At 47.9% G+C, this 27,268-nt stretch overlaps 3 protein-coding genes across 3 annotated transcripts; 2 read left to right on the top strand and 1 right to left on the bottom strand.

Moving 5' to 3' along the window:
• Positions 1–7,427: 7,427 nt before the first annotated feature.
• SLC16A5 (solute carrier family 16 member 5) lies at positions 7,428–13,509 on the top strand. The gene is made up of 4 exons (XM_008926940.2): positions 7,428–7,662; positions 10,908–11,051; positions 12,065–12,919; positions 13,268–13,509. Exons 1-4 carry the CDS (start codon positions 7,443–7,445, stop codon positions 13,507–13,509), a joined length of 1,461 nt encoding a protein of 486 aa, XP_008925188.1. The 5' UTR covers positions 7,428–7,442.
• Positions 13,510–17,515: 4,006 nt separating this feature from the next.
• ARMC7 (armadillo repeat containing 7) lies at positions 17,516–19,848 on the top strand. The gene is made up of 3 exons (XM_029960019.1): positions 17,516–17,599; positions 17,675–17,818; positions 18,807–19,848. Exons 1-3 carry the CDS (start codon positions 17,533–17,535, stop codon positions 19,142–19,144), a joined length of 549 nt encoding a protein of 182 aa, XP_029815879.1. The 5' UTR covers positions 17,516–17,532; the 3' UTR covers positions 19,145–19,848.
• Positions 19,849–20,186: 338 nt separating this feature from the next.
• Positions 20,187–26,712, bottom strand: NT5C (5', 3'-nucleotidase, cytosolic). The gene is made up of 5 exons (XM_018073316.2): positions 26,482–26,712; positions 21,656–21,756; positions 21,515–21,575; positions 20,644–20,758; positions 20,187–20,555 (listed from the first exon to the last, which is right to left on the bottom strand). Exons 1-5 carry the CDS (start codon positions 26,662–26,664, stop codon positions 20,413–20,415), a joined length of 603 nt encoding a protein of 200 aa, XP_017928805.1. The 5' UTR covers positions 26,665–26,712; the 3' UTR covers positions 20,187–20,412.
• Between the last annotated feature and the right edge of the window lie 556 nt (positions 26,713–27,268).

Here is a 27,268-nt window from a genome sequence, read left to right as displayed (position 1 = left end):
GTTGAGATGCTGTGATTATTTATCTTTTTTCAATAAAGATTCTGCAAGGGGTTTGAAGAGTTTGAAGGCCGGTCTGCGGCCTCCTGCTTTCCCTGCACCACCTCACACACAGATAACTGCAGTGTGGAGGAAGAAGTGTGGAAATTAGGTACCTGCTTCTGGCTCCAATTCATTTTTAACAATGGTTTGCCAAAAGGAGAATTTAATGAGATTTTGGAGTCCTCCTAGGCTACTTTCAGAGACAAAGGCAGAACTGGAGCTTGTTTCTGATCTGCTATACAGAAGACATTCCACATTTATCTTAACCATTTCCACTGACAACCACAAGCAAGTAGAACACTGATAATACCATTAGATGTGAGTAGCTAAGAAAAGAAGAGGATTTTTTTTTTCCTGTCAATTTTCATTTGCTAAACCCCTACTTGACTCTGGACCACCACCAAAGCAGGAGGTGAATGGCACCACAAAAACACCCAAGGAACTTACTACCTGCCCGTGGCAGGATTTGGTCCCTTCTACTGCCAGAAGCAACTAGGGGAAATAAATTCTCCAGGTGGCTTTGCCAGGTGCTTGGGAAAGAGATGAGTAATAAAACATCAGAGATTTTCCGATAGCCACAAAGTAAGTAGTGCATGCATCCGAGCTGCAGCAGAGCGACTTAAAAACCCCTTTATCAGCCTTTTCTTTGTTGGAAAAGGGGTGATTCCACAGCCTCCTGTGTAAAGAGAGGCTCAGGCTCCCCCTTGGCCCCCATGCTGTGTCCAGGGGCCACCTGGCTCCCTGGGGCTGGTGCTCACCTCCCCTCAACACCCATTAGTCACCCCAGCATTGCCCCTGCCAGTTTTGCCTGGAATAGAACTAATAGTTTGGTTTTCTGACCTGCCTGCTCATGTCTGTGCACAAAGAGGAATCCATAATAGACATTAAAGATAGGAAAGGGTTTTAGCAGCGTGAGGCACCTCTCAGCATCCGACTGCTTGGCCTGGGGCTCTGGCAAAAAGCAGTGGAAGCTGTGGCTGCATTTCCCCTCTCCACACACATGTGGGAGGGTGAAACCCAGCTGTGCAGAGGTCCTGCCACAGCCACACATACATCTTGCACAACGCCTCCATCCCCTCTTCTGCTCTGCCTCAGGCTCTCATAAAAATGAAGGTCAGTTCGTCACTGACCCACCCACCCTCACATGGCACAAAGTAATCAACCCAGATCTCTCTGCAGACAGGAAACATGCAGATATTTTCCACACAGCTTACTAACTTGTTTGGGAAACAAGGACCTTAGCCGTGTCCTTCCACCTAGATCTGGTTTTGAGGCAGTTACTGAAGATTTAACCCAACCTTCTTATAGACAGAGAACCCTCTTGCCACGTACGCTCTCGCTTCCAGGGCTGGAGAAGCACTTTGGTTTCCCCAAACCACAGTAAAGGAGCTGCAGTGCCCTAGTGATTGCCTTCAGATTGTGGTGTGACAGATGAGCAAAGGCTCATCTAAAAGATATTTGACCTTCTGGCAATATTTCCTATTAGCAACCTATCCCTAGGGGTTCCCCAGACCTCAGCAGATGGGAGTCTGCTACGAGTCCATCATCAATCTGAAGTGTAAGGAGTCCTCAAGTTTCATGTGTCTCAAACAGACTTTCAGTGAGCTGAGAGCTCTGCTGGTCTCTGTGTCACCAAGAAAATCCTTGAGCTCAGGGCAGTCTGGCCAGCAGGTCCTTCAGCACAGCTAGGAAAACATGCACCAGTGATCTTGATGAATTCAAATGACACTGGCTAAAAATGAGGAAAACCATTTGGGCAACCAAGCAAGAAGACAGGCCTTTAACCTGGGCTCTGAGTTCAACACATCTCAAAAAAGCAGGCAGATTTAGGCACTAAGGGGCTAGGAAACACCTAACAAATGGCAACCCTCATCCCAGTGTTCCAGTGGGTTTTCATCTAAAATTTGAATGCAGAAAGAAGTGGATGATCATATTTGCCAAACCAAAGGGAATTTGCCCACAAAACAAAGGCTCAAGGCCACATTTTGCCCTTTCCACACACAACCCAGATAACACAACCCTTAAGGCACACAATGATCTGCGCTTCCCAGTGGAATGAAGAGCTCCTGCCTTTCCTTTTCCAGAAATCACAAAGCTGAATATCCTGATCCCTCTGGATGTGGGCAGGAAGAGCCTGAGTGTGGACACTAAGTTGCTGGATCGCCTTTCCTACCCTGTTGTGACTTCTAGGCATCACCCACACCTACCTTGGAGAAACTGTCCTTGGACAGGAGATCTGAGCAAGGCCTGGCTGGGATGGCAGAGCATCTGCTGGGAGCTAAACAGCCAAAGCTGGCAAGCTGGAGCCCAGAATCCTGCTGGCTTCCTAAAAACCATGCTCCACAAGTTCTGGATGCTTCAACCCCCCACAACCTCCTCCACCTGTTCCCAGGATCCAACAGCCAGGCACAAGGAAACACTCCTCTTGATCCTTCTCCTACTAAGTCGCTTATTCCTTATTAATAAAAGCCAACTAAATGAAAATTAAGGGCTTGTTAGAGGGAACCACCTCCAGCCACTGCTCAGGGCCCCCAGTGTCAATTCATAGAAGAGATGGGATGCAGCAGAGTTGGATTCTAACACAGCCCACTGTCGCCTCCCTCTGCCACATCCTCACCTACTGCAGTTTTCCTGCAGTTAATGACAAGCCAACTCCATTTCCTCAAAAGGCCCACTTTCCAGGGAACACATCACCCTCCTCACCTTCACAAATGAGGGAAATTACTGGGGGAAAAAAAAGCACCAGCAGCTTCCAGGTATTCTCAGTAACCTCAGCCAGGTTCCTATCGAGGGCCTCCATCTGTCTGGGTACCCTGTGCCACCATCAGTCCCTCTCTCTGCCCACTCCCAGGGCAGAGCAGGTCAATGTGGCAGGTCAGGGTGTCACATCAGGTCAGCCAAAGCCACCTCCAGCATGAGCTTATACAAGCATGTCTTCCTCAGACTCATCTCCAGAGCCATCCCTGTTGCCTCAGGGAATGCTGCCCTTCTTGGCACTGCACCTACTGCACAAAGCACAGGCTCTGGGACAGCCACAGCCAGGGACCAGGGGGTTGGTGGCAGTCAGGAGGGCAAGGGCCAGCACACACACAAGCCACCTGCAGCCACCCACCAGCCAGAGATTTGCCACCAGGATAAAGAACAGGGACAAGCTGCATCTTGCTGAATTCCTGCAGGGCAAAGGGAGCTGTCAGAGCACGCTCTGGTGCCAGCTGCCTCCTCAGCTCCCATTTGCCATCTCCAGGCTAAGCTGTGTTATCCCCACACTGGCTAATGGCTGTTAAACCTGGCCCCAAAAAGGGGGTTTCTTACCTGGTCTTACACCCATGTTGTTGGTGACTAATGAGCACAAAGCAGCCAGGCAGATCCAAAGTCAACCCAGGAGAATAGAAAGCAGCAATGAGACAGAGCAAAGACTAACCTGGGCAAGAAGTTGGGCTTAAATGCAGCTGGGGATCAAAGAGGGTGGAGAGGAGGATACAGATGTTGCTGGTCAAGCTAATGAAGACCAATTAGTGCAGGCAGGACCCTGATGCCTTTTGCAGGGGGAGGATGTGGGAGTGGTGCTATGGGAACTGCTGGGGAAACTTATGATAAACCAGCATTTCAGCCCTGGTTCAGCCCCCTTTTCTCAGCACCAGCAGAGCTGGTCTGAAGGGGTTTTGCCAGGGTTGTCCAGACCCTGTCCAGCCTCAGGAATCTGTTTTCAGGTGTTCTGAGGGCTCAGTTACTGCTGGATCTGCCTAGGTTTTAGGGGTGGATCAGAGCAGGAGTTTAATTCGTGACTGAACGTGGGGCAGGAACAGCTCCTGGCCCCAAAGAGCTCTGCAATCCCACAGCTGAAATGTCACTTAGTTTCTCTTACTTTGAACAAAAAACAAAACCCAAAACCAAGCATCCCCCTGCCCCCACTTCCTCTGAGAGATTCAATCTGCCAGAGGATTTGCTAATCTGGATCTCTGGAACAAATTCAATTGGTCTTTCTCAAAAGTGATTTGCAAGCTCTGAGGCATTTACACTTTGGTTTCCAGGCACAGAGAAGCACAGAACCACTGGGGTTGGAAAAGACCTTTGAGATCATCGAGTCCAACTGTTAACACAGCACTGCCAAGGCCACCACTAAACCATGTCCCTAAGACATGGTCAGCCCCAAAACTGCTGCTGAGGCTCCTGAGCTCGGGACTGGCTTACTGAGACATCACATGCCAGTAAGGACAGGCAGAGAGCAGGGATTTGCAGCCACCCCCACTGTGCCCCAGGCACAGCCTGTCCCTTGAGGGCTGCAAGCGACTGCTGACAAGTGACATCCGGCAGAGACGAGCCCGTGGTGTTGGGCCAGGCTGCACCACTTGGGCCAACACCTTAATCAGAGCTAAATCTGGATTCTCTGCTGTCACTTTGCTGGGTGACCTTGGAAAAGTCAGCTGGAATATAATGCAAGCTACATGGGAGAGGATGGCAAAGCAAGCCAAGGTCTTGGGATGGAAAGGTACTTAAAAAGTCACTTATAAAGGTATTTACCAAGAGTAGTGCTTGGCTTTCTTACCCCCAACAGACACTGATTGAGCCCAAAAAGGAGTTTACCACCTCACTCAGTTTACAGTAAACATCCCCCTTATGTGCATGAGGCTTATTTTACACATTCATAAAGTACACATCCAGTGCACACCGGGGCTGAGCTGGGCTGCAGAAGGATGCTGGAAAGGAACAAGCAGGAAACTGCTTCTCCATTCCCACCCCTGCTCCCAAGCTGCAGGCATGGTCTGGTCCCTGAACACCCCTCCAAGCCCCATTGCTGGAGGCAGAGGTTCTGCCTCTCCCCAGCCACAGTCCAGAATTCCCTGCTGGACCCTGTGGCTGGGTCTCCCTCCTGAGTGGCTGCAGGAGAGAAGTGGCCTGCTCATCTCCCCCGCAGAGGTGCCCACCAGCTGCAAGCTATTACTGAAGACAATATATAATTATCACCCTTATTTGCATAATATAAAACTGAATTTGCTAAATATAAACCTCTTCCTTTGAGGTGAGCTACATAAATGCTCCAGCCCCTTGTGTCTCTTGGCCTGGCCTTGCAGGGAGAAACCAGCAGCACTCATGCCAGCAGCTGCTTGTCCCCCTTTGCAACTGAGGGAAACTGAGGCACAGAAGAAGCAGGGACAGTCACTGTGTGAGCGCTCCTGGTCTGCTGCCACAAACAACAGCTACTAGGGCTGGTCCAGTGGGGGAAATCCAAGAAGGTTTGAATGCTGGTATCTTGGGGGTCACTGGAAGAAGAGGATATAATGTTCAGATGTAAACAAGAGAGGATTAGCTCATCAGGGCAGACAGTGACTGGAGAGAAAGACTGAAACAGGCAGTGTGCTTCCCATGTCCCATCCAGCACACTCTGTGTCCCCAGGTGCCGCACGGGCTGGGAGAGCGAAGCACCTTTGCACCAGTTCCCTGCTCCCAACAAAAGCACAGTGTTTGCAGCAGGCACCCACGTGTGGCAATTGCTGTGAACTCCAACCCTATTCCCAACACCATTAGCGTGAGATGGTCACGTGTGTGTGTGAAAATCTGCCCGTGTTCCGCAGGTGTCCCTGGTCTGTCACATGCACTGCTCAGCACCAGGAGCAGGTTGTCTGAGAGCATCAAGCCCGAAGGAGCAGGAGAACACACACCTATCCCTCCACATTCACACTGTCCATCCTCTCTGGTTGCCCTGGAAGGGTTAATCCAAGGGTTTGCTGCTGTTGCTCAGTGTGGCACAGCCGGCTAAGCCAGCGCTGGAACAAACTTGTTCCTTTACCTTTGTGCAGGCAGAAGGCAGCGAGGAGGTCCTGTGGCACTTGGCAGCACGTCTCCAGGGTCCTTGCAGCAACTGTGCAGGTTGGGCTGCCCAGGGGAAAAGGTGTCCTGCAGCCAGAAGGTGGACGAAAGCCATGGGGTCTGCAGCCCCACTGGAGAGTCCTCCCCAGTGAGCAGGCACCCAGGGAGATGTGAGGGGAGCCAGGAATCTGCTGGACAAACTCAAGAGTTGGACAGGGCAGCTGGGAACAGAGAGGAGCTGTGCTTCTGCCTTTTTTTGCAGGTTTGCTGTTGCCGGGGAGAGGTTTTAGGCTGTCATCCAGCTAATTCACACCAGAGAGACAAGCACTTGAATTAGTTGCATTATCTGCGCCCAGCTAAAGTGGACAAAGGATTAAAGTGTGCTGAGCACCACCACCGTGATTTGCATCTCAGAGCCCCTTCCCACGGGCCCCCCTCTGCTCCCAGCCTTTTTTTTTTTTTTCCCCCTCATTTCTGGCTGTGAGCCAGCCGGCATAAGAGCCCTGTTTACAGAAATGATGCCTAGGTTAATATTGCAAAAGACTTCATCAAAGCTTTTAGTCGCTACTGAAGCAGAAGTGTCTGACCGTGGGCCATGAGCTGAGCGGGGATGAGCGGCAGCCACGCGGCGCTGCCCTTCGTCTGACCAATTCTGGTCTCAGCCTGAGGTATGAAACTAACTTTCTGCCACCATGGCATATTTGAAATAATGAGCAAAATCAAACTATTACTCATCCTTAAAGCTGCACACAAGACCTAAATGTAGCTGTTGTTTCAGGGGAAAAAAACCACATTTTGAGTGCTAAATAAATATTGCGCTGTGCAGTGACCTTACGGGCACTTTTTCTGAGCTCATCCAGCTGCCAGAGATTATTATTTTGTGCATGTTTATTCATGTGGAGAGGATGGGGAATGCTATTGCAATACGTTTTGTGCTGCCAGGCTCAGAGAAATCAAAACTGGGATCTCAGAAGAAGTTCTAGACCTAAGCAGAGGTAAAGCAAAAGCCTATCTGCCATCACTGGATGCTAATTAGTTAATGGCTTCAAAATGTTTTTGCACCACTAGCACTTTGTAAGTAGATAAAGTTTTCCTGAAAGGTTCACACTGACCTCTGCTGTGACACGCAACCTTTATATGTTTCTATTTTTCTTGGCATTTGCAGTTTCCTCCTCTTCTCGGCATGGGGAATGAGTAACCTTAGCAATTGCCAGCAAGGGGACTCCGTATGATGAAAGCAGGTGAAAGGGAAAATAAGGGCGGAACGCAGCAAAGCCAATTCATACCTCAGAGGAGGTGTGGTCCTGTCCTCTACCTGGCTGTGGTCACAGTCTGGTGAAATATAAAAGGAAAAGGCAGCTGTTCCTTAAGCAATCTGGTGCCAGGATCCTGTAGCGAGAAGGAAGGGAGGTGCTGGAAGAAATGCAGAGCGAGAAATCTAGAGTGTCGGCTGGAAAAGGTGTGGGACACACCAGTGCTCTGAGCCTCAGGAACACCATCAGTTCTTCCCTGAAGGCCCTTTTGCTGGGCTGAGGGTTGCACGGTAGCTGCACTCCCTTCCCCAGAAGGCTGGCTTGGAGGAGGAGGGAGCTGTCATGTCCCGAGGAGGAGCAGCAGGACGTGGCGCTGCCAAGCCCCAGGACCAGGGATGGGCATGGATGGTCCTGCTGGCTGCAGTGGTGCTGCAGGCGCTGACACTGGGCTTCTCCTCCTGCTTTGGGGTCTTCTTCACGGACCTCCAGCACGAGTTCCATGCCAGCAACAGCGAGACATCGTGGTTCTCGTCCATCATGGTGGCTGTGCTGCACGGAGGGGGTGAGTAACGCAGGGAATGGCCTCCTCCTCCTCCTGCCCTTGTGCTGCTGGTGGGGGGATGTAACGAGGACACTTCTAGCATTTCATTAGGTGGGCAGTAGAAGGGACTGGGAGGTTGAGCAGATTGACTGGTTGGCAGCACACAGCATCTCCCAGCCACTTGGATCCCGCAGTCCAAAGCTAAGTGCCCACAGATACCCTTCTGTCACTCTCAGAGTCAACCAAGACCCTTTGTCAAAGAAAATGAATCCCTTTCTCAAGCCCAGCTTTTCCAGACCAGCAATAACAGAAAGTTGTTTCCCACAGCTCCTTGAATAAAGCTGGCATGTAGTGCTGGAGCTTGGGTGCTTTCTTGGTTCATCCTCTGTCCACAAGAGCACACCTCCTTCCAAGTGCCACATGACAACTGTTCTTCGGGGCTGGAGAGAGGCCAAAAGCCAAGCTCCTCCAAGCTGCCAGCTGAGGCAGAGGCTTAAAAGCAGCTCCTTGGGCGGTGGCATGGAGCTCACACCCACACAGGGTGGACGAGAGCAGGGCTGGATCGGTGCAGAATCTGGGTCAGGCGGCACCCTCTGGGGGGAGGGGGGTTGTGGTATGTGGATAGTGGAGGCAATCATTGTTTTTTCCCCCTCCACAAAGAAAATGAGGGAGCAGCACAGGACGGTGGTCCCCAACTCCACACACAGATGGGGGGATTCTCTTCTACTTCTGCATAGAGGAGAAAAACAAATCCCCAGCAGCTCGAGGGCTTCCCAAGGAGTGGTCCGTGTTTCGGTGGCCCCTCTGTGTGCAACTCCTGTGCTCATTTGATAAACAGATGACCCAAACCCCACCAGTCAAAAGAAGCAAAGTACCCAGTGTTGGCCATGTGTCCAAGCTGCTCCTTGAGTTCACACCTGCTCCCTTCCAATGCTGGTGAAAGTTGACACTACATTATATATATAAAAAAAGAAAACCAGGACCCAGGGTCACGCTGATGTGAAGGCTGTGGCAGGTTCAGTCTCTCCTGTGCAGGACTTGGCTGAGAGCCACCTGGCATGGAATTGAGAGTTTGCACCTTAGCAGGAACAATTGGGTCCAGAATCTCAAGGTGCAGATGGAAAGACACTGCGGGGAAAGCAAGAAGGGAAAGAATCATCACTGCAAATCAGCAGAAATAGAGCAGTGTCCTTGGGGCTTCAAATTCCAAAGCATGTGGGCATTCCCTGTGCTGCCTTCCATCCCCTGTGGTCCTGCTGTGGTTAGTGGGAAGGATCCAGTTGGGACCTACTGGCTTTAGGAAATGGTCTCAGAAGCAACTTGGTCCCAATGTATCCAGGAGGGAGAACTCTGGCAGTATCCACAAGAAAGTATCAATTATCCAATCATCTTTAATGAAGTAATTGTTGTGTAGGAAGCTGGAACCACAATAAAAGCTGATATAAATACAGCCAATTAATTGATCCAAAAGTTACAAATTAGGCAAGGAAAGAATATCCTCATGTTAATGATATTTACAGTAGATTATGTCAGGGCACAGCCAGAGGGTTGTACTTTCCTTGCCAGTTATCTCTCCTCTTGCAGGCTGTTACAGCACAGAGGTGCTTGTTCTTGTTCCCCAGTAGCACAAGGCAGCAGTAACATGACCATAAACCAGGAAGGAAAAAAACAACAAAATAAACAGACCAAAGCCCCCCTCTCAGGCCAAACACGTATGGCTTTGGCTGCAACTTCTGATCTCCTTTGCAGTGGGCCAGGTTCCTTTTGATTCAGGTTCTCTGGTTACAGCCATCATCTCAGCACTTAAACCTTTCCCAGAATTGCACCCTGCTGTCACCAGTGTTCTCTTAGAGGAGATTCTCTCTTTTCTTTGCCTTTATTCTTTTTAATTCAGAGGAACCAAAGGGGGAAAAAATAATATTTGCTGCAAAAATTGGTAAAGAGGGAGGGAAATGGTCAGAGCAGCCTGTTCTTGGGGCAGTCAGTGTGGGAAGAAGATTCCATGCAGGAGAGCTGGCTGCAGCTCCACAGAGCTATGGAAGGAAACAGAGAAGGGCATAGCACAAATAATAGCTCATACGTCAGTCAAACATATCTCATTACCTGTGCTACCTTCCTAGGTAAAAGCCATTAATGATTATTTTGCTATAAAATCATTTGAGAGAGCTCAGGATCCTACATCTGCCTCCAAAAGTGGATTTCAGGCCCTTACAGGTTCCTGCTCCTGGATATTCATGCACACGGAACTTTCTGGACTCACTCATACAAATGCAGCACTTTTGTTGATATTATTTCTGCAAAGAAAAGCACAAAAGCCCCAGGCAAGTGAGAAATAATATTTGAAACACAGACAGCAAGTTATCAGGAACAAATAATGAAAAACCCTTATGGTTTTTAGAGCCAATCTCATTATTTTGGAGTGTTTAATTTATGCCTTCTGGCTACTTGGGTTGGTTAAACAGCAGTACCATCCCTAATGTCTTCAGCAGGAGGAAAAATAATCCAGTCACGTTTTGCAGAACACTTTTTCAAAGGCTAGCAAAGTCTGAGGTGAAAATCTCCCAAGCAGATCGAAATACAGACAGCTGCACTCCTAATTTTAATAATGTTCCACTGTTCATTTGACTGTATGGATTTTATTTCAAACCAGATATCATTTTAGGTCACAAATATGCCACAGGTTATTTTCTCTGCACTAACTGACTCCTAATTCTGCAGCTTACAGTCATTTTGCATTTGCTTACATAACCTTAAGTGTTCAGAATGGGGGGGGGGGGAAATACATGGAAAAATCTTGAGGATCCTCAAACGAACAGGAAAAGAAAATCTACCTTCAAATCCTCTTCTGTCAGAGCATACAGAGAGAAGCACATTCTACCCATTGACAGTCTGCAGGTCTGAACTCATCTTTCCCTACCCCAAAATGAAGGCTGCCTAATTTCATTAACAAACCAGTTATTTACCACAACCTCATGGAATTCAACAAAAGTCCATTTCCAAGGGTTTTAATGAAAATCCATCACATCCTACTTGATGGCCAAAATCCCTGCAGATCTCAGGAGCCTTTCCCTCAGCTAACAAGTTGACCAAGCACTTGTGAGGATCAGGCAGTGTATTTTTTCTTCCTGGCTGCCCCAGCTACATAAAGCTTCTAGGACAACCCTCAGGGTCTCTAGACTAAGTCATTTGACAATTGCAGCAATCCAGCAGGTACAAAATATTTCCTTCCTCCCTGACCCATTCCCTTTTTTCTTCCCTGCTTCCAGGGCCCCTCTGCAGCATCCTGGTGAAGCGGTTTGGTTGCAGGTTTGCAGTGATGCTGGGAGGGCTGCTCAGCGGGCTGGGAATGGTGTCCAGCTCCTTCTGCAAGTCCATCAGCCAGCTCTACCTCACAGTTGGGCTCATCACCGGTACGTACCAGTGAGCAGCAGGAAAACCCAGCTGTGTGCCTGATGGGGAGAAGGGGAATGGGGAGGGTCCTGACTAAGTGCTCACGTTTTTCCATTTATCTGGGAAAAAGGAGAATGCAACATCCCCCAGTGCAGCAGGAATCCTACAGCCACTAGACTTGGCCTTCACACCCCTTTAACACACTCATCCAAGCTCACCGTGAAATGCTTCTCTCTGGAAAAAGCTATAGGTCTCCAGAGGGCAAAATGGAGAGCAAAGATGTCTGTTCCTTTTAGTAGCTTCTTGGCCTTTTGTCTTTCAATAAAACAGGATTATTTTGTTGGGGTTTTTTTTTTCAATCTTGGAACATAATGTGTTGGGATAATGTCCTTCCCAGTTTCCCTGGGTTTATATTTCACCACTCCCAATCTGGGGAAATGTGGAGACAACTTTTTCTAACAAAAGACCATGTTGGTTTTGAACAGAAGTAACAGATGGGAACTTTTCCTTTCCAAATATTTCTCCTGTGTGACTGACGTTCAACTCTTGGTTTTTAATAACACAAAGAGATTAATTCCTTACTTTGGGACCCATCCTGCTGGATCTTGCAAGCTATGCTGTGGCCACTGCATAGAGAGAAAAACAAGCAACTCCCTGAGCCGTGATGAAAGTGTCAGGAAAGCAGCACTGCTTGTTGCATGTGGTATAAAAACCAAGTATTTAATGAACAATTCCATAACAACTTTAGGAATGGCAACGTGCCCCAGACAAATGTCAGTTTAGATCAGTTTATATTTAGTATACCCAAGAACACAAGTAGTTTAATTTACACATAACATCCTTCTCCATTCCTGGTGTGGGTTTCTGAGTACTAATCAGCCCCTGGGCCAGGCTGCAGCCTGGCAGGTGAGGAAATGCTTCAGTGGCAGATGAAATCACCTGTGGGTACACCCTGAGTTTGTGCTGTTTTCACCCTTTAAGACAACACAGAGGGATCACGTGTGGTCACTTACTCCTTTATTCTCACCTTTAGGTCTGGGATCGTGTTTCAGCTTCCAGGCAGGGGTGACTGCGCTGGGCTGCTACTTTGTGCGGTGGCGAACACTGGCCAACGCCATGGCCTCCACCGGCGTCTCCCTCGGCTTCACCCTGTGGCCGCTGCTGTCTCAGTACCTGCTGGAAGAGATGGGCTGGAGAAACACCTTCGTCATCTTTGGAGGAATACTCCTGAACTGCTGTGTCTGTGGAGCCATCATGAGACCCATCGGGTCACTTCCACAGCCACCCGAGCCTGGAGAGGAGCCAGGCAGCAAAGCAGAGGAGGCACAGCTGTCCAACGGAGTGTCTCCTCCCCACCCCACACTCCAGCAGCATGCCAGAAGGACAACATGTTTCCAGGTGCTGCAAAAGTACCTGGCTTTTGACATCTTCTGCCAAAACAAACGTTACCAGATTTACACTATTGGAGTGGCCTGGATGATGATGGGGTTTGCATTGCCCCACATCTACCTTGTGCCTTATGCCATCCACAATGGGGTGGAGGAAGGCAGGGCAGCTCTTCTAATCTCCATCATCGGGTTCATCAACATCTTCATCCGCCCTCTCACAGGGCTGCTCTCGGGGCACAGGGTGTTCACAGGGAGGCGCATCTACCTGTTCAGCCTGGCCGCGCTCCTCTGCGGGCTGAGCAACTTCATCTGCATCATATCAGCCGAGTTCAGAGTCCTCATCCTCTACTGCGTCATCCTCAGCATCTCCATGAGCGGGGTGGGGTCACTCACCTTCCAGGTGCTGATGGATGTGGTGGAGATGGACAGGTTCTCCAGTGCTCTAGGGCTCTTCACCATCGTGGAGAGCGTCACTGTCCTCATCGGGCCCCCACTCACAGGTGAGAGAACCTTTGCAAGGAAAAAGCTGGCACAGTGGCAGTGGCACAGGGGTTCTCTACTGGGTAAACTAAATGAATCAGCAGTTTTGGGGGAAAATTACAATTTCCTTTCTTTTCTGATTTCTGTGTGTATTGAGAAATACTTTCAACAGAAGCAGAAACATCACCTGAGTGGTGACTACAAAAAAAAAAAACCAAACCAACCCACCCCTAGAATTTAGAGAAGAGAACTTAACCCATCAGAGAATGCTTATCTTTTGTGTATGGCAATTTACTGAATTATTAAGGTTTAACATTCGTGTCAATTTATGCCTTTAATGTGCATCTTCTCTTTGGTTTCTATTTCAGGTCTCCTGGTAGACATAACCGGTGATTTCCTCTACGTCTTCCACACCTCGAGCTTCTTTCTGATATCTGCTGCATTATTTATGGGGCTCAGCTTCTGTGCTCTGGAAAAAAAAAACAAATTGAGAGAGGCTTCCAAAGTACCTTTGAGTAATCCCTCCAGATATCCATACAGCGAAAAGCCAAGTGATCCACAGGCCGAAAGTCAACCCCCTCCAACAGTCGTGTACGTCACCAGCATATGAAAATAAAGAAAAGAAGGGAAGAAAAGAGCAACACAATGATGTGGTCTGTACAAAGCTGCACATGGCTCAGCACTGATGGCATATGAGAAAAAAAAGTCTGCTTTCCACAAATGTCATCTTCCTTCTGCACTTCTACTCCCAGGGGCCATGTCAGACTCCAAGAGAAGCATCCAGACCATGGGATGTGCCCCAAACCCAGTACCAGCCAAGGAGATGAAGGACAGAGAGATCTGTGCTCTCCTAAAGCAAACCATGGGACAACAGCCACAGAAGGAGACAAAAAGCTGTGTCAGTTCAATTGGGTTAAGTCACTACCTTTAAGAAATCATTGGAAGTGCTGGACAACATGGATTAATGGCTATGCATAAGAGTAGTTCTTTCACTTGTAATTTTGCTGCACAAGTATCCTGGTTGCTTCCTATGCTGCAGGTGGTAAGACACTTTCTACAGAAAGAGTGCAATTATTTTCCACATCTCTAAATATTATCTGAAAGCAGCTGCATGGGTTGCAAAACTCAGACAAGTCTCTAGAAAGACCAATTATTTTCTCCTACAAGGTATATACATGAATTCTTCATGCCAAGAGCAGTTTCAAAGCCTGAAAGGTTCAACTCTAGAGCATCAAAAAGAAAAAAAACCACCCAAACTTGGAGTGCCTGCTTTATATAACTAGTGATATCTCAAGTGCTTCTTGATATATCATAAAAGAGGATTCATGGCTTGTGTAAACACACTTCAGCATTACCTGGAACCCATTTGGGGGAGAGAGCAAAGGTGTTACCATACCTAAGCATAACTGTATGCCTCCTTTTATAGGGCCAAATTCCAAGCAACTGTGGAAATGAATTCAGCTCTTTAGTCTTAGATTCTGACTTAATTGCACCAGCAAGCTCATTTTAGAGAACTTTGTACAAGTATAACTTTTATTTTTTCTAATCACAAGCAGAACTTACGAAGAAATCTGTGGGAGAAGGTATACCAAGGAAAGACAGTGTTGCTGACTTTGCTTTCCTTACAGCCTTGACTGCAAGTGGCTTTTCCTGCTATATTCCCAGGAGTTAGGCTTCTCACTGCTCATGTGGTGGCTGCATCAGCCTCACCATCAGCTTGAGGTGCAAATTGTTCATATTCTGTATAATTCCTGATCCAACAGAAGCAGGTAAGAGCTCACAAACACCGTAGGTGAAAATTACCCAACACATTAGAACCGTCAGAAAGACGGACACGTAAAATGGGAGTGAAATGGAAAAACGAACAGCTTTCAACTGAACTACAGTGCTTACCTTGAGACCTGTTATACCAAACTCAACTGCAGTGCCTATCTAAGAACTGCCATATCAAATTCCTACCGACAAACCCACAGTTTTCTTTAAAGCTCCCCAGACAAAACAAGCCAACCAACCAAAAACCTGAATTGAACCACTGGAAAACTGACTCCAAGATCTTCAGAGACTACAATGGCTTCACAGCTGGCCTTACACAGAGGAGGTATCAGCCCTTCAGAAGGATTTCTACTTCCACAGCTCAGTATCTTCGCCCTAGGATTATGGAACCAGTAGACTTTGCATTTCCTGATCAAACCTATACTTAAATGAGATAATTAGTGGAAGATATACATATCTAATCTCTCATCAAGTGTGTTTATTAAATTATGTAATGCTTACATGGTCCACAGCTACAAAGTAAGCAGGGACTGGTGCTTCTCAACTTGCCAAAACAGACTGTTGTACATTCCTAGGAAAATGATGGGGCTTTCTCCCTCTCAAAAAGCAATGAAGAAGGATCAAGTCCCAAATCTCTTCTAGCTATTGCAAATAAACAGCTAAGCAGCTGAACAGATTGATATCTTTTCTGTGTGTAATTCTTAAATTTTTAAGGTTTCTCAACTTGTTGATACAACCTTTCTAACAGCCTTACAGAATTTAAGCTGTCTGAAAACAGGGTTGTCTCCCCTCATTACTTTCCACAGACCCTTTAGAAGTAGTCCACAACCCAGAGGTTGGAACCAAATCCTGCACAGAGAAGAGGTAACTTTTTAGGCTGTGTTTCCATGGGTGAGTTAAGATGTCTGAGCTGCCATAGCAGAGAAAACAAAAGTTCAAGAAGCACCTTTTCTCACTGAAATGAAACATTCACCAGGAAATTCACACTTGGAAGATGGCGATCCTTAAAAGCCTTAGATACTCTGCCAATGTAATATGTGGAAAATATTAATATTTGCATTAAATGTGGATATTATTTATTAATATTTAATATATAAAAACCAAACAAATAAAAGTCACAGTAAACTTACACACCTTAAAAAACCTCAGAAGTGCAAAATCACTTGATTTAAGAGCTTGGTTTGCTGTTTGCAGACCTGGCTCGTAGCTGTAAGAAAAGAAACAACTAATAGATGAAAATTCCCTGAATTCTGGATTTGGTGTGCTATCTACCCAGGCTATATCAGCCCACACTGTGCAAACTACTCCAGCAAACAGCAAGTGCTTGGAGCATTCAGACCATTAAACTATACAGCCAACACTGAGTGAGTAAATGCAGTACTTATAAACAGAAGTAATAGCATTTTACCTCTTTAAACACAGTTTTCCCCCTCTTATTAGTCAATCCCAGTATTGCTTTGTTTGTATTGACCGGCTCCCCTGTGCTTTCTCTGCTCCTGCTTTCTCACATTACTCGTTCACTTTCTACTTAATGACAGATGTGGCTTTAAAGTATGTCAACACTTACCACTTAAAAAGGTACACATTAAAAGAGATTTGTTACTACAGTAGCAAAACATTCTAATATAGACATGGTCTGTAGCACCTTTGCTGACAATTTTCATATATATATATATACACTCAAATATACAGATATATTTACAAATATATAGATGTCTATATACATATAAATAGATAATTACTTCAGTTGATAATTATGCTAAGAGCTGAAGCTGCTAGCACAGGCCTGCCTTAAACTTTTGCACCAGGTAAAAATAAATGACTTTCCTTTCACTTTCTCTGCCTTCCCATGCCGTTACCACGTTAAAATATTTAGCATAGCTGCATTCAGTGCAGCTTCTTTGCTCATCCTTCTATTTAATGTGGTCACAGGCAGATATTTTGTGCCCCCAGCTGTGTGGTAGGAGAGGTTTGTCAGCCCAGCACTCTTGTCACTGGTGCCATGAATTTGGTGGATCGGTCCACGTTCAATTTGCTGTATGTGAAAACCAATCGCACTTGAGACAACAAAAAAAGACAACACTTACTCACAGCCTGTTCCCTCCTCATCCACAGCAGAACCTCCGTCCGTGTAATTGCTTCAATAAAAGCAATGCAAATTTCTGTGAAGTCCAGCTCCCCACACCCCCTCCCAGGTTTATGATGTTTATTAACAGAACATGATGTTTGTTTACAGAACATGAATCACACCTGAACCCAGTTGCAACACGTAAAGTCCCGGCGGTTCCACTGAGCTGCGTGAGTTCAGAACCAGGGAATTGCTCTGCTCTGTGCCCGCTGTAAACCAGGGTGGAATCACCTTCTACTGGTTTAATTCACTCCCTGGCTTTGCCTCTTTTTTTTTTTTTCCCCAGGTAATTTATCTCACTGGGCAGTGAGGAACGGTCAGCTCCTTTCCAGAGCAAAGCTTTGCCGTGTAACAAAACACAAACACCACGACACAGGGCCATTCATTTTTATACATTTATGTATACTTATATATTTATATATATATACATGTATATATCGTATACTATATATGTTATTAATTTATACCTAGGGAGGAGGAGCCACGCGCGCGCGATCACACACCTGATGAGGAACGGGATGCCGCCTCCCGCCCCGCCCCAAAAGGCGGTCCGCCCCCGCCCGCCGAGGGAGAGCCCTCGCTGCCGTTGTCCACGCACACAAAAATGGTCGGCCGTTTGACTCTAATCCCACGCACAGCCCCGGTCCCTGAGCTGTCCGTGATTCAGCACTGCCCGGGTTCCAGGGGTAACGGAGTTAGGCCCATCGCAGGTGTCCCACAGGCGGGCCCGCGATGGAGCTGGGGCGGCTGGAGTACCTGCAGGCGCTTGTCACCGAATTCCAGGTGACGGACAGCCCAGGTAACAAACACCGCTGATCGCTCACTCCTCTCATGTTGAGTGTTTCCTCACACACCTGACGCTTCTCCCTTGCAGAGGCCAAGGAGCAGGTGCTGGCGAACCTGGCCAACTTCGCCTATGATCCCAAAAACTACGAGTACCTGCGGCAGCTCCAGGTGCTGGATCTGTTCCTGGATATGCTCACCGAGGACAACGAGACCCTCGTGGAGTTTGCCATTGGTAAGGGCTGCCCCGAACACCCTCAGCTGGCACCTGCCTGGCAGGTCCGGGGACACCGGGTCCCACACCTGGTTTGGTGGTTAATCCCTCCCGTGCAAAATGGATCAGCAATCGGGCTCCAAAAATAGACCCACATTGTGCTGATAAAACCTCATTTAGTGCAGAACGTGTGGAATAGGGAGAGAAGTCAGAGGCAGGCATGTCCCCCCCTGTCCTGATAGAGCTTAATGAAGGCACTTTCTGGACAGGATTTTGTTTGTTTTTTTTTTTTTCCCAAACCATAAGTAAACACTACCTGATTGACTTTTTTTCTAAAATCTCTCCTATAGAGAAGCAATAATTAATACATAAATTTAGCCAGGTATATTGTACAGGTCCATTGTTACCGTTCTGCTATTGACAGCTGGTCTTCTAGAATATTTACTTGACACTTTTTAATAAATTCTCTGAGAAACTGCCTTATCTTTTTATGGTCTCCTTATGATCTTTTTATGCTTTATTTTTTATGGTCTGAACATAAGATAAGGGGCCAGATCCTGTGAGGGATTCTATGAGATGATAATAAACATACTTGATTGTTAAGGTTTGTGGCTTCTCAAAGTTTCAAGTTCAAACATTCTGTGCCTCTTGCCCAACACTGTTATGTCCATTCTCTGGTTTTCTAAAACACGTGCAGTAAATTGCTGGCTGGTATCTTCAGTTAGGGATAAGCGATCCTGGAATCATTCTGTGGAAGCAGTTATGTGCAGCAGTAACAGTGCCCTCTAATGACACACAGGAGGAGGAATGTGCTGGTGGAAAATCTCTGGAAAGCATCAACAAAACACGGCATAGGGAACTGTGAAGAATTTTCCATCCAAACCTCACAGAAAATCTCGATACTTACTTCTGTGTTAGAGACAGGACGAGCTTAAATTTGAATCTGATTGCGACAAAGACCAGGGTGTGGAGAGTTTGCCTTGTCAGACACTTTCTTTTGCCGTTTCAGGTGGTCTTTGTAACCTGTGCCTGGATAAAACTAACAAAGAGTACATCCTGGAGGCCAACGGGGTGGAGCCCATCATCAACTGCCTGTCCAGCCCCAACGAGGAGACTGTGGTGTCAGCTGTCACCACGCTGATGTTCCTCACGACGCCGCAGTCACGGCACCAGACCACGGCCCTGCCCGTGGTGGAGTGCATGCTCCGCTTCTCCCTCTCAGCCAACAAACGGCTCAGCAACCTGGCAACCCTCTTCCTGGAGGATTACTGCTCCCCTCCTCAGGTGGAGGAGGCCAGGAATCTCAGCAAACACACAGCAGTGGGGATCCCCCTCCCCAAGGACTGAAGCTGTTTGAGAGGGAAACTGCCCTCTGTTCTCACTTTCTGCTCAGCAGGTCAAGAGCGTGTCAAAAAATGTGAAAGAGGGAAGCTGGTCCTACCAGCACTGGGGTTCAGTTAACAAAGATGATGGTGCAGCACTACCATGGCAGCTGGACCGAGCATGCAGCTAAAACTGCCAGCAAATATTTAAGATAAAGCAGGTTATGGCTGTTGGAGAGCAGTTTGCCAAGTGCAACCCAGCACCCAGCTTGCACAAATAACCCTTCCCAGCAGTTAGGGGTTTTCTGCTTGGGTTATTGAGCAGCAGTTCCTGGCTGATTTTGCTGCAGCTCTCCCCTTCAGTGTCAGTGACAACTGACACGGAGTGTCAACTCAAATGACTTGAAAATGTCACAGAAATTTATTCCTCCTGCAGAGAAAGAAGGAGTTTTCCTGCCCTGGCAGTTCACAATCTTTCTACATCCCTGTGGAACTAGTTATGCCACCCTCTCGTCGTGGCATAGGCACCTGGCTCCTGAGTCACTGCACAGGGCAGGCTGTAACTATCCTTTAAATCAAGAAGTGGAAAGTTGTTTTTCTTTCATTACCACTGGTGAGAAAGGTGAAGATTTAAAAAAAAAATGGCTTACAGCAGTCTGGCTCATGAGAGCTGCTGTCTTGTAAAACCTTCTCTTAATAAAACATTAACTTGAATGCTGTGTAATCAGTTCTGTATGAGCTCATAAATATTTCTCTGCAGCACTTGCAGCCTTTGCCCACTCTTACTCAAGCACATGGGCCAGAAATCGAGGCCAGCTTGGTCTCCTTTCATGATCAGCCAATGAGGCAAGAGAAAACCCCAAAGCCAGGGTGGCTAAATACATAAAATTTAGAAGGTTTGGCTGTTGAGCCCAGTGCCCCCTGACAGACACCCACGCTGTGTCTGCTCAAGTTTCAAGAGCTTTCCTTCTTCCTCTTTTTTCCTCCTCTCCACCCCCGGACAGCACAAACCAAACAGGAGCGAGGTTAAACACACACACGCAGAAATCCAACCAACCCACAGCTGCTTGTGTTTTACAGTTTCTCTTCTCCAAACAGCAAACATCCAAAATGCTACAGAGGTTAACTGAGTGCAGAGGAATCTTCCAGAAACGTGGAGAGAGTCAGCTCTGTACCAAGTCTGACAGTGGCAGCTCATTCGTTATTATAACTGACCCCGAGGTGACGGTGCTCACCGGCTCCTGGGAAGGGGTTTCCCTGGCACTGGGAAGGGCACAGCATCCCCTTCCTGCACTACTGCCTGCGCTTGCTTTCCAGGATGGCCTTCCAATTGTCCGCCCAGGAGAGCAGGCGCCGGCGCGGGGCCGGCAGCTGGACGTGCCTGTTGTGGCAGCAGGTGAACAGGATGTGCTCCCAGCTCGGGTTCAGTTCTGCACCTGGGGAGGGGAAAGGGGGAAAACTGGAGTCAGCAGGGGGTGACTCCCTGGCCAGCAGCCCAGCCAGCAATGGAACTGCTGTTCAAACCTTGGATGGTGTCCTTGTCGTCAAACAGCAGGTCAGCAGCTACGACGGTCTTATCTCGGGTCAGAATAATCCTCTCCACAAACTCGGGCCCCAAATGTTTCTCTACCCACTTATACTGCAGAGACAAGGAGTAAGAGAAAATCCAGCTGTAGTCTCAGTTTGCACATTGCTCGTGCCAGGTCAGCCCTAGTGCAGTAATTTTTTCCCCTGTAAGCCCACATCTCTGTCTAGGAATCCCCGTGTGGAGCCTGGCCACAGCCCAGGACGGATTTAACCTGTGACAGCCTTCACTCAACACTGCCCTGGCCATGCTGAACTGTTGAGTTTGTGAGCAGCACTGGCTGCTTGCCCAGAGCACATGGATTGTGCCCATCCAAGTCACTCCAGTGACCAAAGTCTCCCCTCCATTCTCGTGCCAGTGGCAAACAGGACTAATTCCAACACCACGGCCTCCTCAACTCAGCATTGGCCTCTTTTGGGGCAGCTGGATATCTCAGTCTCCAGATTTAGACAGAAGGTTTTGTTGGTTGAGGATTCTCCAGCGTGGAATCCCCTGGGAATACCCATTCCTTGTAGGGAACTACAACAGTTCCTTTGCTATCATCTCCTGATAAACTGGTCCTAAGCCCAGCTCCAAGAGCTCAGGGCTCACGTGCTCCATAGTAATTCTGGCAGCACATGGCACTGCAAGATTCCCCATCCTGAGCTACTGCTCCGTGTCTGGGCAGCTGTTCCTCGGACAGGGATCGAGGGAAGCCTGGCAGCTGGAGCAGCCACTGCCTTAATAAAGGAATGGCTCTGTCTTGGTGTTATGAACCAGCAAGGCCTTGCAAAAGCAGCATTAAACCCAGCAAAATAAATTCTCTCCCACCTTTTCCACGATGCAGTGCTCGTATTTCCGGAGAGGACTCGTGCAAATGAACACCTGGGTGCTGAAAAGTAAACAGTCTTGGTTAGCAGTCAGGGGGGAAAGTGTGTATGGTCATGGAAAAGGGCTGCAGAGTGTCCTTACTCCTGCATGTGGATCATCTCCTTCATAGCTTCAAGGGCTCCTGGAATTGGATCCAACCTCAGGAAGAAGCCAGGCGACTCATAGACACTGGCTACCTTGGCCTGCAAGAGACAGAGGACAGTCAGCAGTGCCTGTGCTTTGATCCAAGATGTCCCAGCAGTTCTCCAGTTATCCCGTGTGTAACAGCCAGCAAAGGGCCAGCACTTTGCCAAGGGAGGTGATGCTTTCCCCCAAGAGTGGATTATAAAATTTCTCACCTTTTGGGTTCCAGGAAAAGTCCAACCCAGGCACACAAGAAGTCATTCCCTGGTGGCTCATTCGGAGTGAGGAGGCAGAGCTGACCCTGACCTGGATTTGTTCCCACCACAAACAGCCCTGACCCGCAGCTGGAATCGCTGAGCTCTGGCAGAGGGACAACTCCCTCCTCACCCCTCCCCAGCAGGTCTCTCTGGATTAACTCTTGTGAAAACCAAAGGAACAAGTTTGAGGCTTCTGCTCCTCTGTCATGCTTGGCTGACATTTGCTGATGACTCAGGAATTTACCAGGGACAACTGGGCAGACACAGGCACTGCCCAATATCCCTCTTTTCCTTGGGAGCAAACAGGGCAAAGTGGTGACCGTGCCAGTGGCCAAGTCAGCACAACCACACATTTGGGGTGAATCCCTTCAGCAAGAGGGAAGAGTGAGGATGGGAGCACTGGGAAAGCTTTGTGTCTTTGCTGCTTTCTGTGATTTTCAATCACCCACTAAAACACCCATTGCTGAAGGAGCAGACCTTGACACCAGCACAGTTGGAGCTGCTCCTCTGTGGTAAAGTCTGCTCCAAAGAGCATCAGACTGCAGCAGGAAGTTCAAAGGTGGATCCCTGTGCTTCCCCAGGAACCTTTGGCTCCCTGGGGTGACCTGTGCACCCCGTGACCCCCAGCTGGGCTGGGTTTGGGGGTGCTGTGGGACAGCTCTCCCTTCGCCTGGCTCGGGGCACAGGGCCCCACGATGGGCTGAGCAGGGGGATTAAAGGGCTTTATCCCTGTTGTGTCTGCACCTGCTCTCGGTGTAAACCCACCTTCCATACAGGCATGTGGGATGCCACATGAATCAGAGAAGTCATTAATGGTGAAAAAGTAGGAAAGGAGGTTTGTGCTAAAGGTAGAATAATTTTTAAGTGAGTGTAAACAGGAAAGAAACAAGATTACTGGAGGAGCAATGTTGTCCCATTTTGGCTAAAGTACTCAAAAATGGTACAGAAAGGTACTTAATATGATACAGCACAGTGGCATTTACAACCCCTAAAAGGAAATGCAGTATTTCCAGGGCAATTCCAGTGCCTTTAGGTAGGACTGTCCTTCTAGTCCTTTTTTTTTTTAATTTACTGATAAGACATTTTCATACATTTTATTATTAGGAAATTCATTGGTTTGAATGCAGTTCTGGTTAGTTAATTTTAAAGATTGCTCTCTGTTGACTGTTCAGTGGCCTGTGTTAAATCAGAGTGTTTCAGAGTGGGTCACAGCCCATGGGTTTTCTCCCCCCTTATCACACATCCCATCATGGCAAAGGACCCACAGCAGTGCTGAGGCCACTTCCAGGCTCGAGTTTGACTCTCAGACAGAGAGGTTCAGCTTCCAGTATCTCTTCTACCCTGAGACACACAAATCTTACCTTCCCTGGGGTCACACTGTGAACTTCAGAGGTGTCAAAACAGCATTTTTCCACCAGCATTAAAGTCATACGTTCCCATGCCACTGAACAATTTTGAAAACTTAATTCTTGTTAAGTATTCTTCAAAGGCAGGCTGCAGCCTTTGCTCAGAAATTGTACAAGGCAGCTTTAGAGTCCAGCTGATGGTCTCTTTGCTCTATATCACCAGTGGAACATCAACATAAAGACCATTTCAATTAAGAAGCAATGAGAAGGAGCTGGCATTAAACCAGTCTCCCAGATCCCAGAGCTCACTCAGTTATCATCATCTGCAAATACTCATATATCAACAGCCAGAAATTTGGAAGCACTGCCTGATTTCACACGCAAATCAGAAGAGGCTGAGGAGTCTCTGGGTGCAGACGTGGCAATCAGATCTGCCCAGATCTCTGTTTCCATGCAAAGCCTCCCTGATCCCAGCAACAATTCCCTGGAGCTCTTCCCAAGGAGATTGAATTACAGACTCAAGGCTTGTGTCTGAAAGCTCTTTTATCCTACAGCAAGTCACCAGAAACTGGCAAGTTTCCACTATGTCACAAGAAAGTCTGGCTTTGCTGGCAAAAGGAAATCGATTTGATGACTCTTAGAATCAAAAGCCATTTCCCTCCCCCACAAGAAACAAAAAGTGATTAGAAACTGAAAGTAAAACCATTTTCTTTCCTCATTTTCATGCCATCAGTGCTGAAGGTTTCCTTTTAACTTCCATTAGCAAGATAACAACTTGGATGCAAAACTGGAGTGACTACCTCTATCCCTAAGCTTTCCCGTTGGCATTTAAAAAACCAATTCTAGACACCTAAAAATAATTCTAGAAAATTTTGCCCCCGCTGGAGGTGTTGAATCCTTTTTTGAAACTGTCTGGGGCCAGGAAACACATCCTAAACTCTTGGGAGATAAATCCCCATCAAAATGGCTACACATGCAGGGGGGCAGATAGGCAAGAGCAGTAAAGAAAGTTCTGAACAAAATAAAATGGATTAAAAGTCTTTCTAAATAAAATGGATTTACAATGTGAAATCAATGATCAAAACAGAAATAAAACCCCAAGTAATGGCTCCAGTTTCAAGGGGCAGCTGCTCAGCACCAACAAAGCATAAACACCCCTCAGTAAGAGGCGATTCATAAATCATTAGCACAGCACTTCCCACCCCCTGGCATGAGAGTATCCCACACCCTGGCAGTTCATGGGCAGGCACAGCCGACACCTGCCACAAAGAGCCTGGTGTCCAGCTGATCCCTGGTGTCCTGCTGATCCCCTCCTTTCAGCACTGACAAACTGCAGACTCAGTTTCCCTGCACGGACATGAGGCCTCACAGACCCCCCGGCACAGGATGGAAAAACTGTCCTCAGTGTCTGGGCTGCTGGTTCCTGCTGAAGCTTTTCCTGCAGCTGTGGGCAAGGAGAGACCTTCCACAGGGATTCTCCTGCCTCAGAGACACCCTGTACAGCCACGGCAGAACTAACAAGGGCTCTGTTTTTAAACTATTTTATGATTTTTACATAAAACCCCAAAGGAGCTTCAAATCTTTAAAACTTCATTGTTGTGGCTAAAGCAGCCCAGAACTCCAGAGGTTACTGAAGGAGACACACAGCACAGCTCCACAAAGCTAATTTCCTTAGGAAGCCAGGCTAGTAATGAACAGCAAGATAAGAGCTTTCTGCCACTGCTGATCTGCGTGGGACTCAAACCAGTTATCTGGTTATTCCATTGCCACACCTAAGGTCTGGGGAGAAACAGGATGAGCACAAACCAAATGAGGGAATGGGAATGCCAGAAATAGAACAAAACACAATTTTTTTTGATAGATCAGATTGTAGACCTTCAAAATAAGAACAAATAAAAATTCAAGACCCCTTTAATTACCTGCATTTTTTTTTGGTCCATATATACCTAAACAGGATTCACTTAAGGAATACTAATTTAAACGATAAATCATGTCTGTTTATGTAAAATAATAACCAAATTCATGCCTGCTGGCTATATTTACAGGTTCCTAGGTCCAGGAACTTCTGAGCATCAATAGTCATTGATTAGAGCTCAGGCAGTTTGGAGCCTGTGGAAATGCTGACTGGACCCAGCATTCCCATCCATCACCCTGGTGCAGGAGCCTGGAACAGGAGGGAAATCAATGTGAATTGTCGTTTCTTAGCAGTAAAAAAACCCTACAGGCTCAGTACAGGACCTTAAAATTAGCAATGAACCTCTCAGGGAAAGTGTATGGCACAGCCTGGATCAGCATCCAGGCTCTGTAAAGAGTCCTCGACTGTCCTGCAGTGACCAGAGGGGAGGGTGAAGTCTGGATTCACAGTATTTTTGATTTTGCCTTGCAAACCTCTCTGATATTCATTCAGTCATTAGCAGACATTAAAAATGGCAACAGTTTGCATGGATGTAGGGTGTTCCAGAGCTTTCTGCATGCTGCTCCTGATCATTACCTGCCATGCACTCTGCTTGTCAGGGCATGCAGAGGGAATATGGACACAGGATTTCATTAGCTGTACAAACCCATATATAACATTTATATTTCTTGTCCTGCTGTGGAGCCACATTAGCACTCACAGAGCACTCGGGGAGCTTTGGGTAAGTTATTACTCCTGCTGCACAGCAAGAGCAGGAACACGAGTAGGGTAAAGAACAAGCTGAACATGGTTCAGTGAAGAGTTTGATGACAGAATTGCTCTTTGCCAAATCCTGCACACACTTCCCTGTAAAGGGCTGGTGATCCTCCTGGAAGAAATCACTAATTATCATTATACAAAATAAGGCTGCACGAAATGCAAAATTAAAAATACTGTGAACCCAGACTTCACTCTTCTTGCTGGTCACCAAGGGACAGTCTAATCAACAGCTATCGAGGCTCAAAAGTTCCTGGAATTAGGAAAATCATAAATATAGGGAGTAGGCATGAATTTGGTTACTATTTTACATAAACAAACATTATTTATTATTTAATTTAGTATTCTTTAAACGAATTCCATGTACCTATACACGGACAAAGGAAGTTGTAGGTAATTTAAGGGGTCATGGCTGTTTAAAAAATACTGACCCGACCCCGAGCTCTGCACACCCAGGGTGGGCAGGGAGAGGTTCCCGGGCCGGGTGAGGAGGGTGAGGCTCGCACTCACCTCCAGGTCCTCCCGCAGGCTGCGGTACTGCTCCCGCACCGAGAAGCCCCTGCGCTCCGCCAGCTCCACGCGCGGCTCCGCCGGGAAGCGGGCGCGGAATTCCCGCAGCACCGCGCCCTCGAAGTCGGCCAGGACTCCGTCCATGTCCACCAGCACCCGCAGCGGCCCGGCCGCGCCGCCCATCCCGATCCCAGGTCCCGGTTCCCGGCACACGCGGGCGATGCGGGCGGCAGCGCCCCCGGCTCCGGCACACGTGGGAGGGACATGAATATGCATGATGTACATGAATATGCATGAGGTGGGCGGGGCTCCTCGGGGCAGCCCCGCGTGGGAACAGCGGTGGGATCCGCCAGGAACCGAGGAAAAGCGAATAGCACCCCCCAAAACCCTTCGGGATCCCGCAGTGGGCACATTCGCAGCACGAGGGGGAGAAGGGCGGTGGGACAGCAGCAGCATGGCTTGGCCAAAGCCTCAGCAACCATAAAGGAGCACTGATAAAGTTCCACTGGGTTTGGGGACTGCCAAGGAAATGTAATTTGTTTACTTCCCATGCTCTACCTGCAGCCGGTCCTGCAGCCCAGGGGACACGAGGGATAAGAATCCTCTCCCCTCCATGCAGGAGAGGAGCACGTCAGAGTAAATCCGGTTTTGTAGGTTAAGCACCTCGGGCTAGGGCTTCTCCAGCACTGATCTGGAAAGCCTGGGTGCTTTCAGGCACCGGTTCCTCCAGGAGGAGGGTGGAAAAGCTGCCAGCAGACACACCAGCTCCATACAAATCCTCTGCTGT

The sequence above is a fragment of the Manacus vitellinus genome, unplaced genomic scaffold (assembly GCF_001715985.3).
Source record: "Manacus vitellinus isolate BGI_N305 unplaced genomic scaffold, ASM171598v3 scaffold_24_pilon, whole genome shotgun sequence".
In the NCBI taxonomy this organism is placed as follows: Eukaryota; Metazoa; Chordata; class Aves; order Passeriformes; family Pipridae; genus Manacus; species Manacus vitellinus.
This window is presented reverse-complemented; position numbering and strand designations above follow the sequence as displayed.

What these genes read in the sequence shown, in the direction of transcription:
- ARMC7 (XM_029960019.1), top strand. Translation starts at nt 17,533, where the DNA reads ATGGAGCTGGGGCGGCTGGAGTACCTGCAGGCGCTTGTCACCGAATTC. An exon ending in CCAGGTGACGGACAGCCCAG is followed by an intron (nt 17,600 to 17,674) that starts GTAACAAACACC and finishes TCTCCCTTGCAG; the next exon opens with AGGCCAAGGAGCAGGTGCTG. An exon ending in CCTCGTGGAGTTTGCCATTG is followed by an intron (nt 17,819 to 18,806) that starts GTAAGGGCTGCC and finishes TTGCCGTTTCAG; the next exon opens with GTGGTCTTTGTAACCTGTGC.
- SLC16A5 (XM_008926940.2), top strand. Translation starts at nt 7,443, where the DNA reads ATGTCCCGAGGAGGAGCAGCAGGACGTGGCGCTGCCAAGCCCCAGGAC. An exon ending in CACAGTTGGGCTCATCACCG is followed by an intron (nt 11,052 to 12,064) that starts GTACGTACCAGT and finishes TCTCACCTTTAG; the next exon opens with GTCTGGGATCGTGTTTCAGC. An exon ending in CATCGGGCCCCCACTCACAG is followed by an intron (nt 12,920 to 13,267) that starts GTGAGAGAACCT and finishes TTTCTATTTCAG; the next exon opens with GTCTCCTGGTAGACATAACC.
- NT5C (XM_018073316.2), bottom strand. Translation starts at nt 26,664, where the DNA reads ATGGGCGGCGCGGCCGGGCCGCTGCGGGTGCTGGTGGACATGGACGGA. An exon ending in GCCTGCGGGAGGACCTGGAG is followed by an intron (nt 21,757 to 26,481) that starts GTGAGTGCGAGC and finishes TGTCTCTTGCAG; the next exon opens with GCCAAGGTAGCCAGTGTCTA. An exon ending in AGCACTGCATCGTGGAAAAG is followed by an intron (nt 20,759 to 21,514) that starts GTGGGAGAGAAT and finishes TTGTCTCTGCAG; the next exon opens with TATAAGTGGGTAGAGAAACA.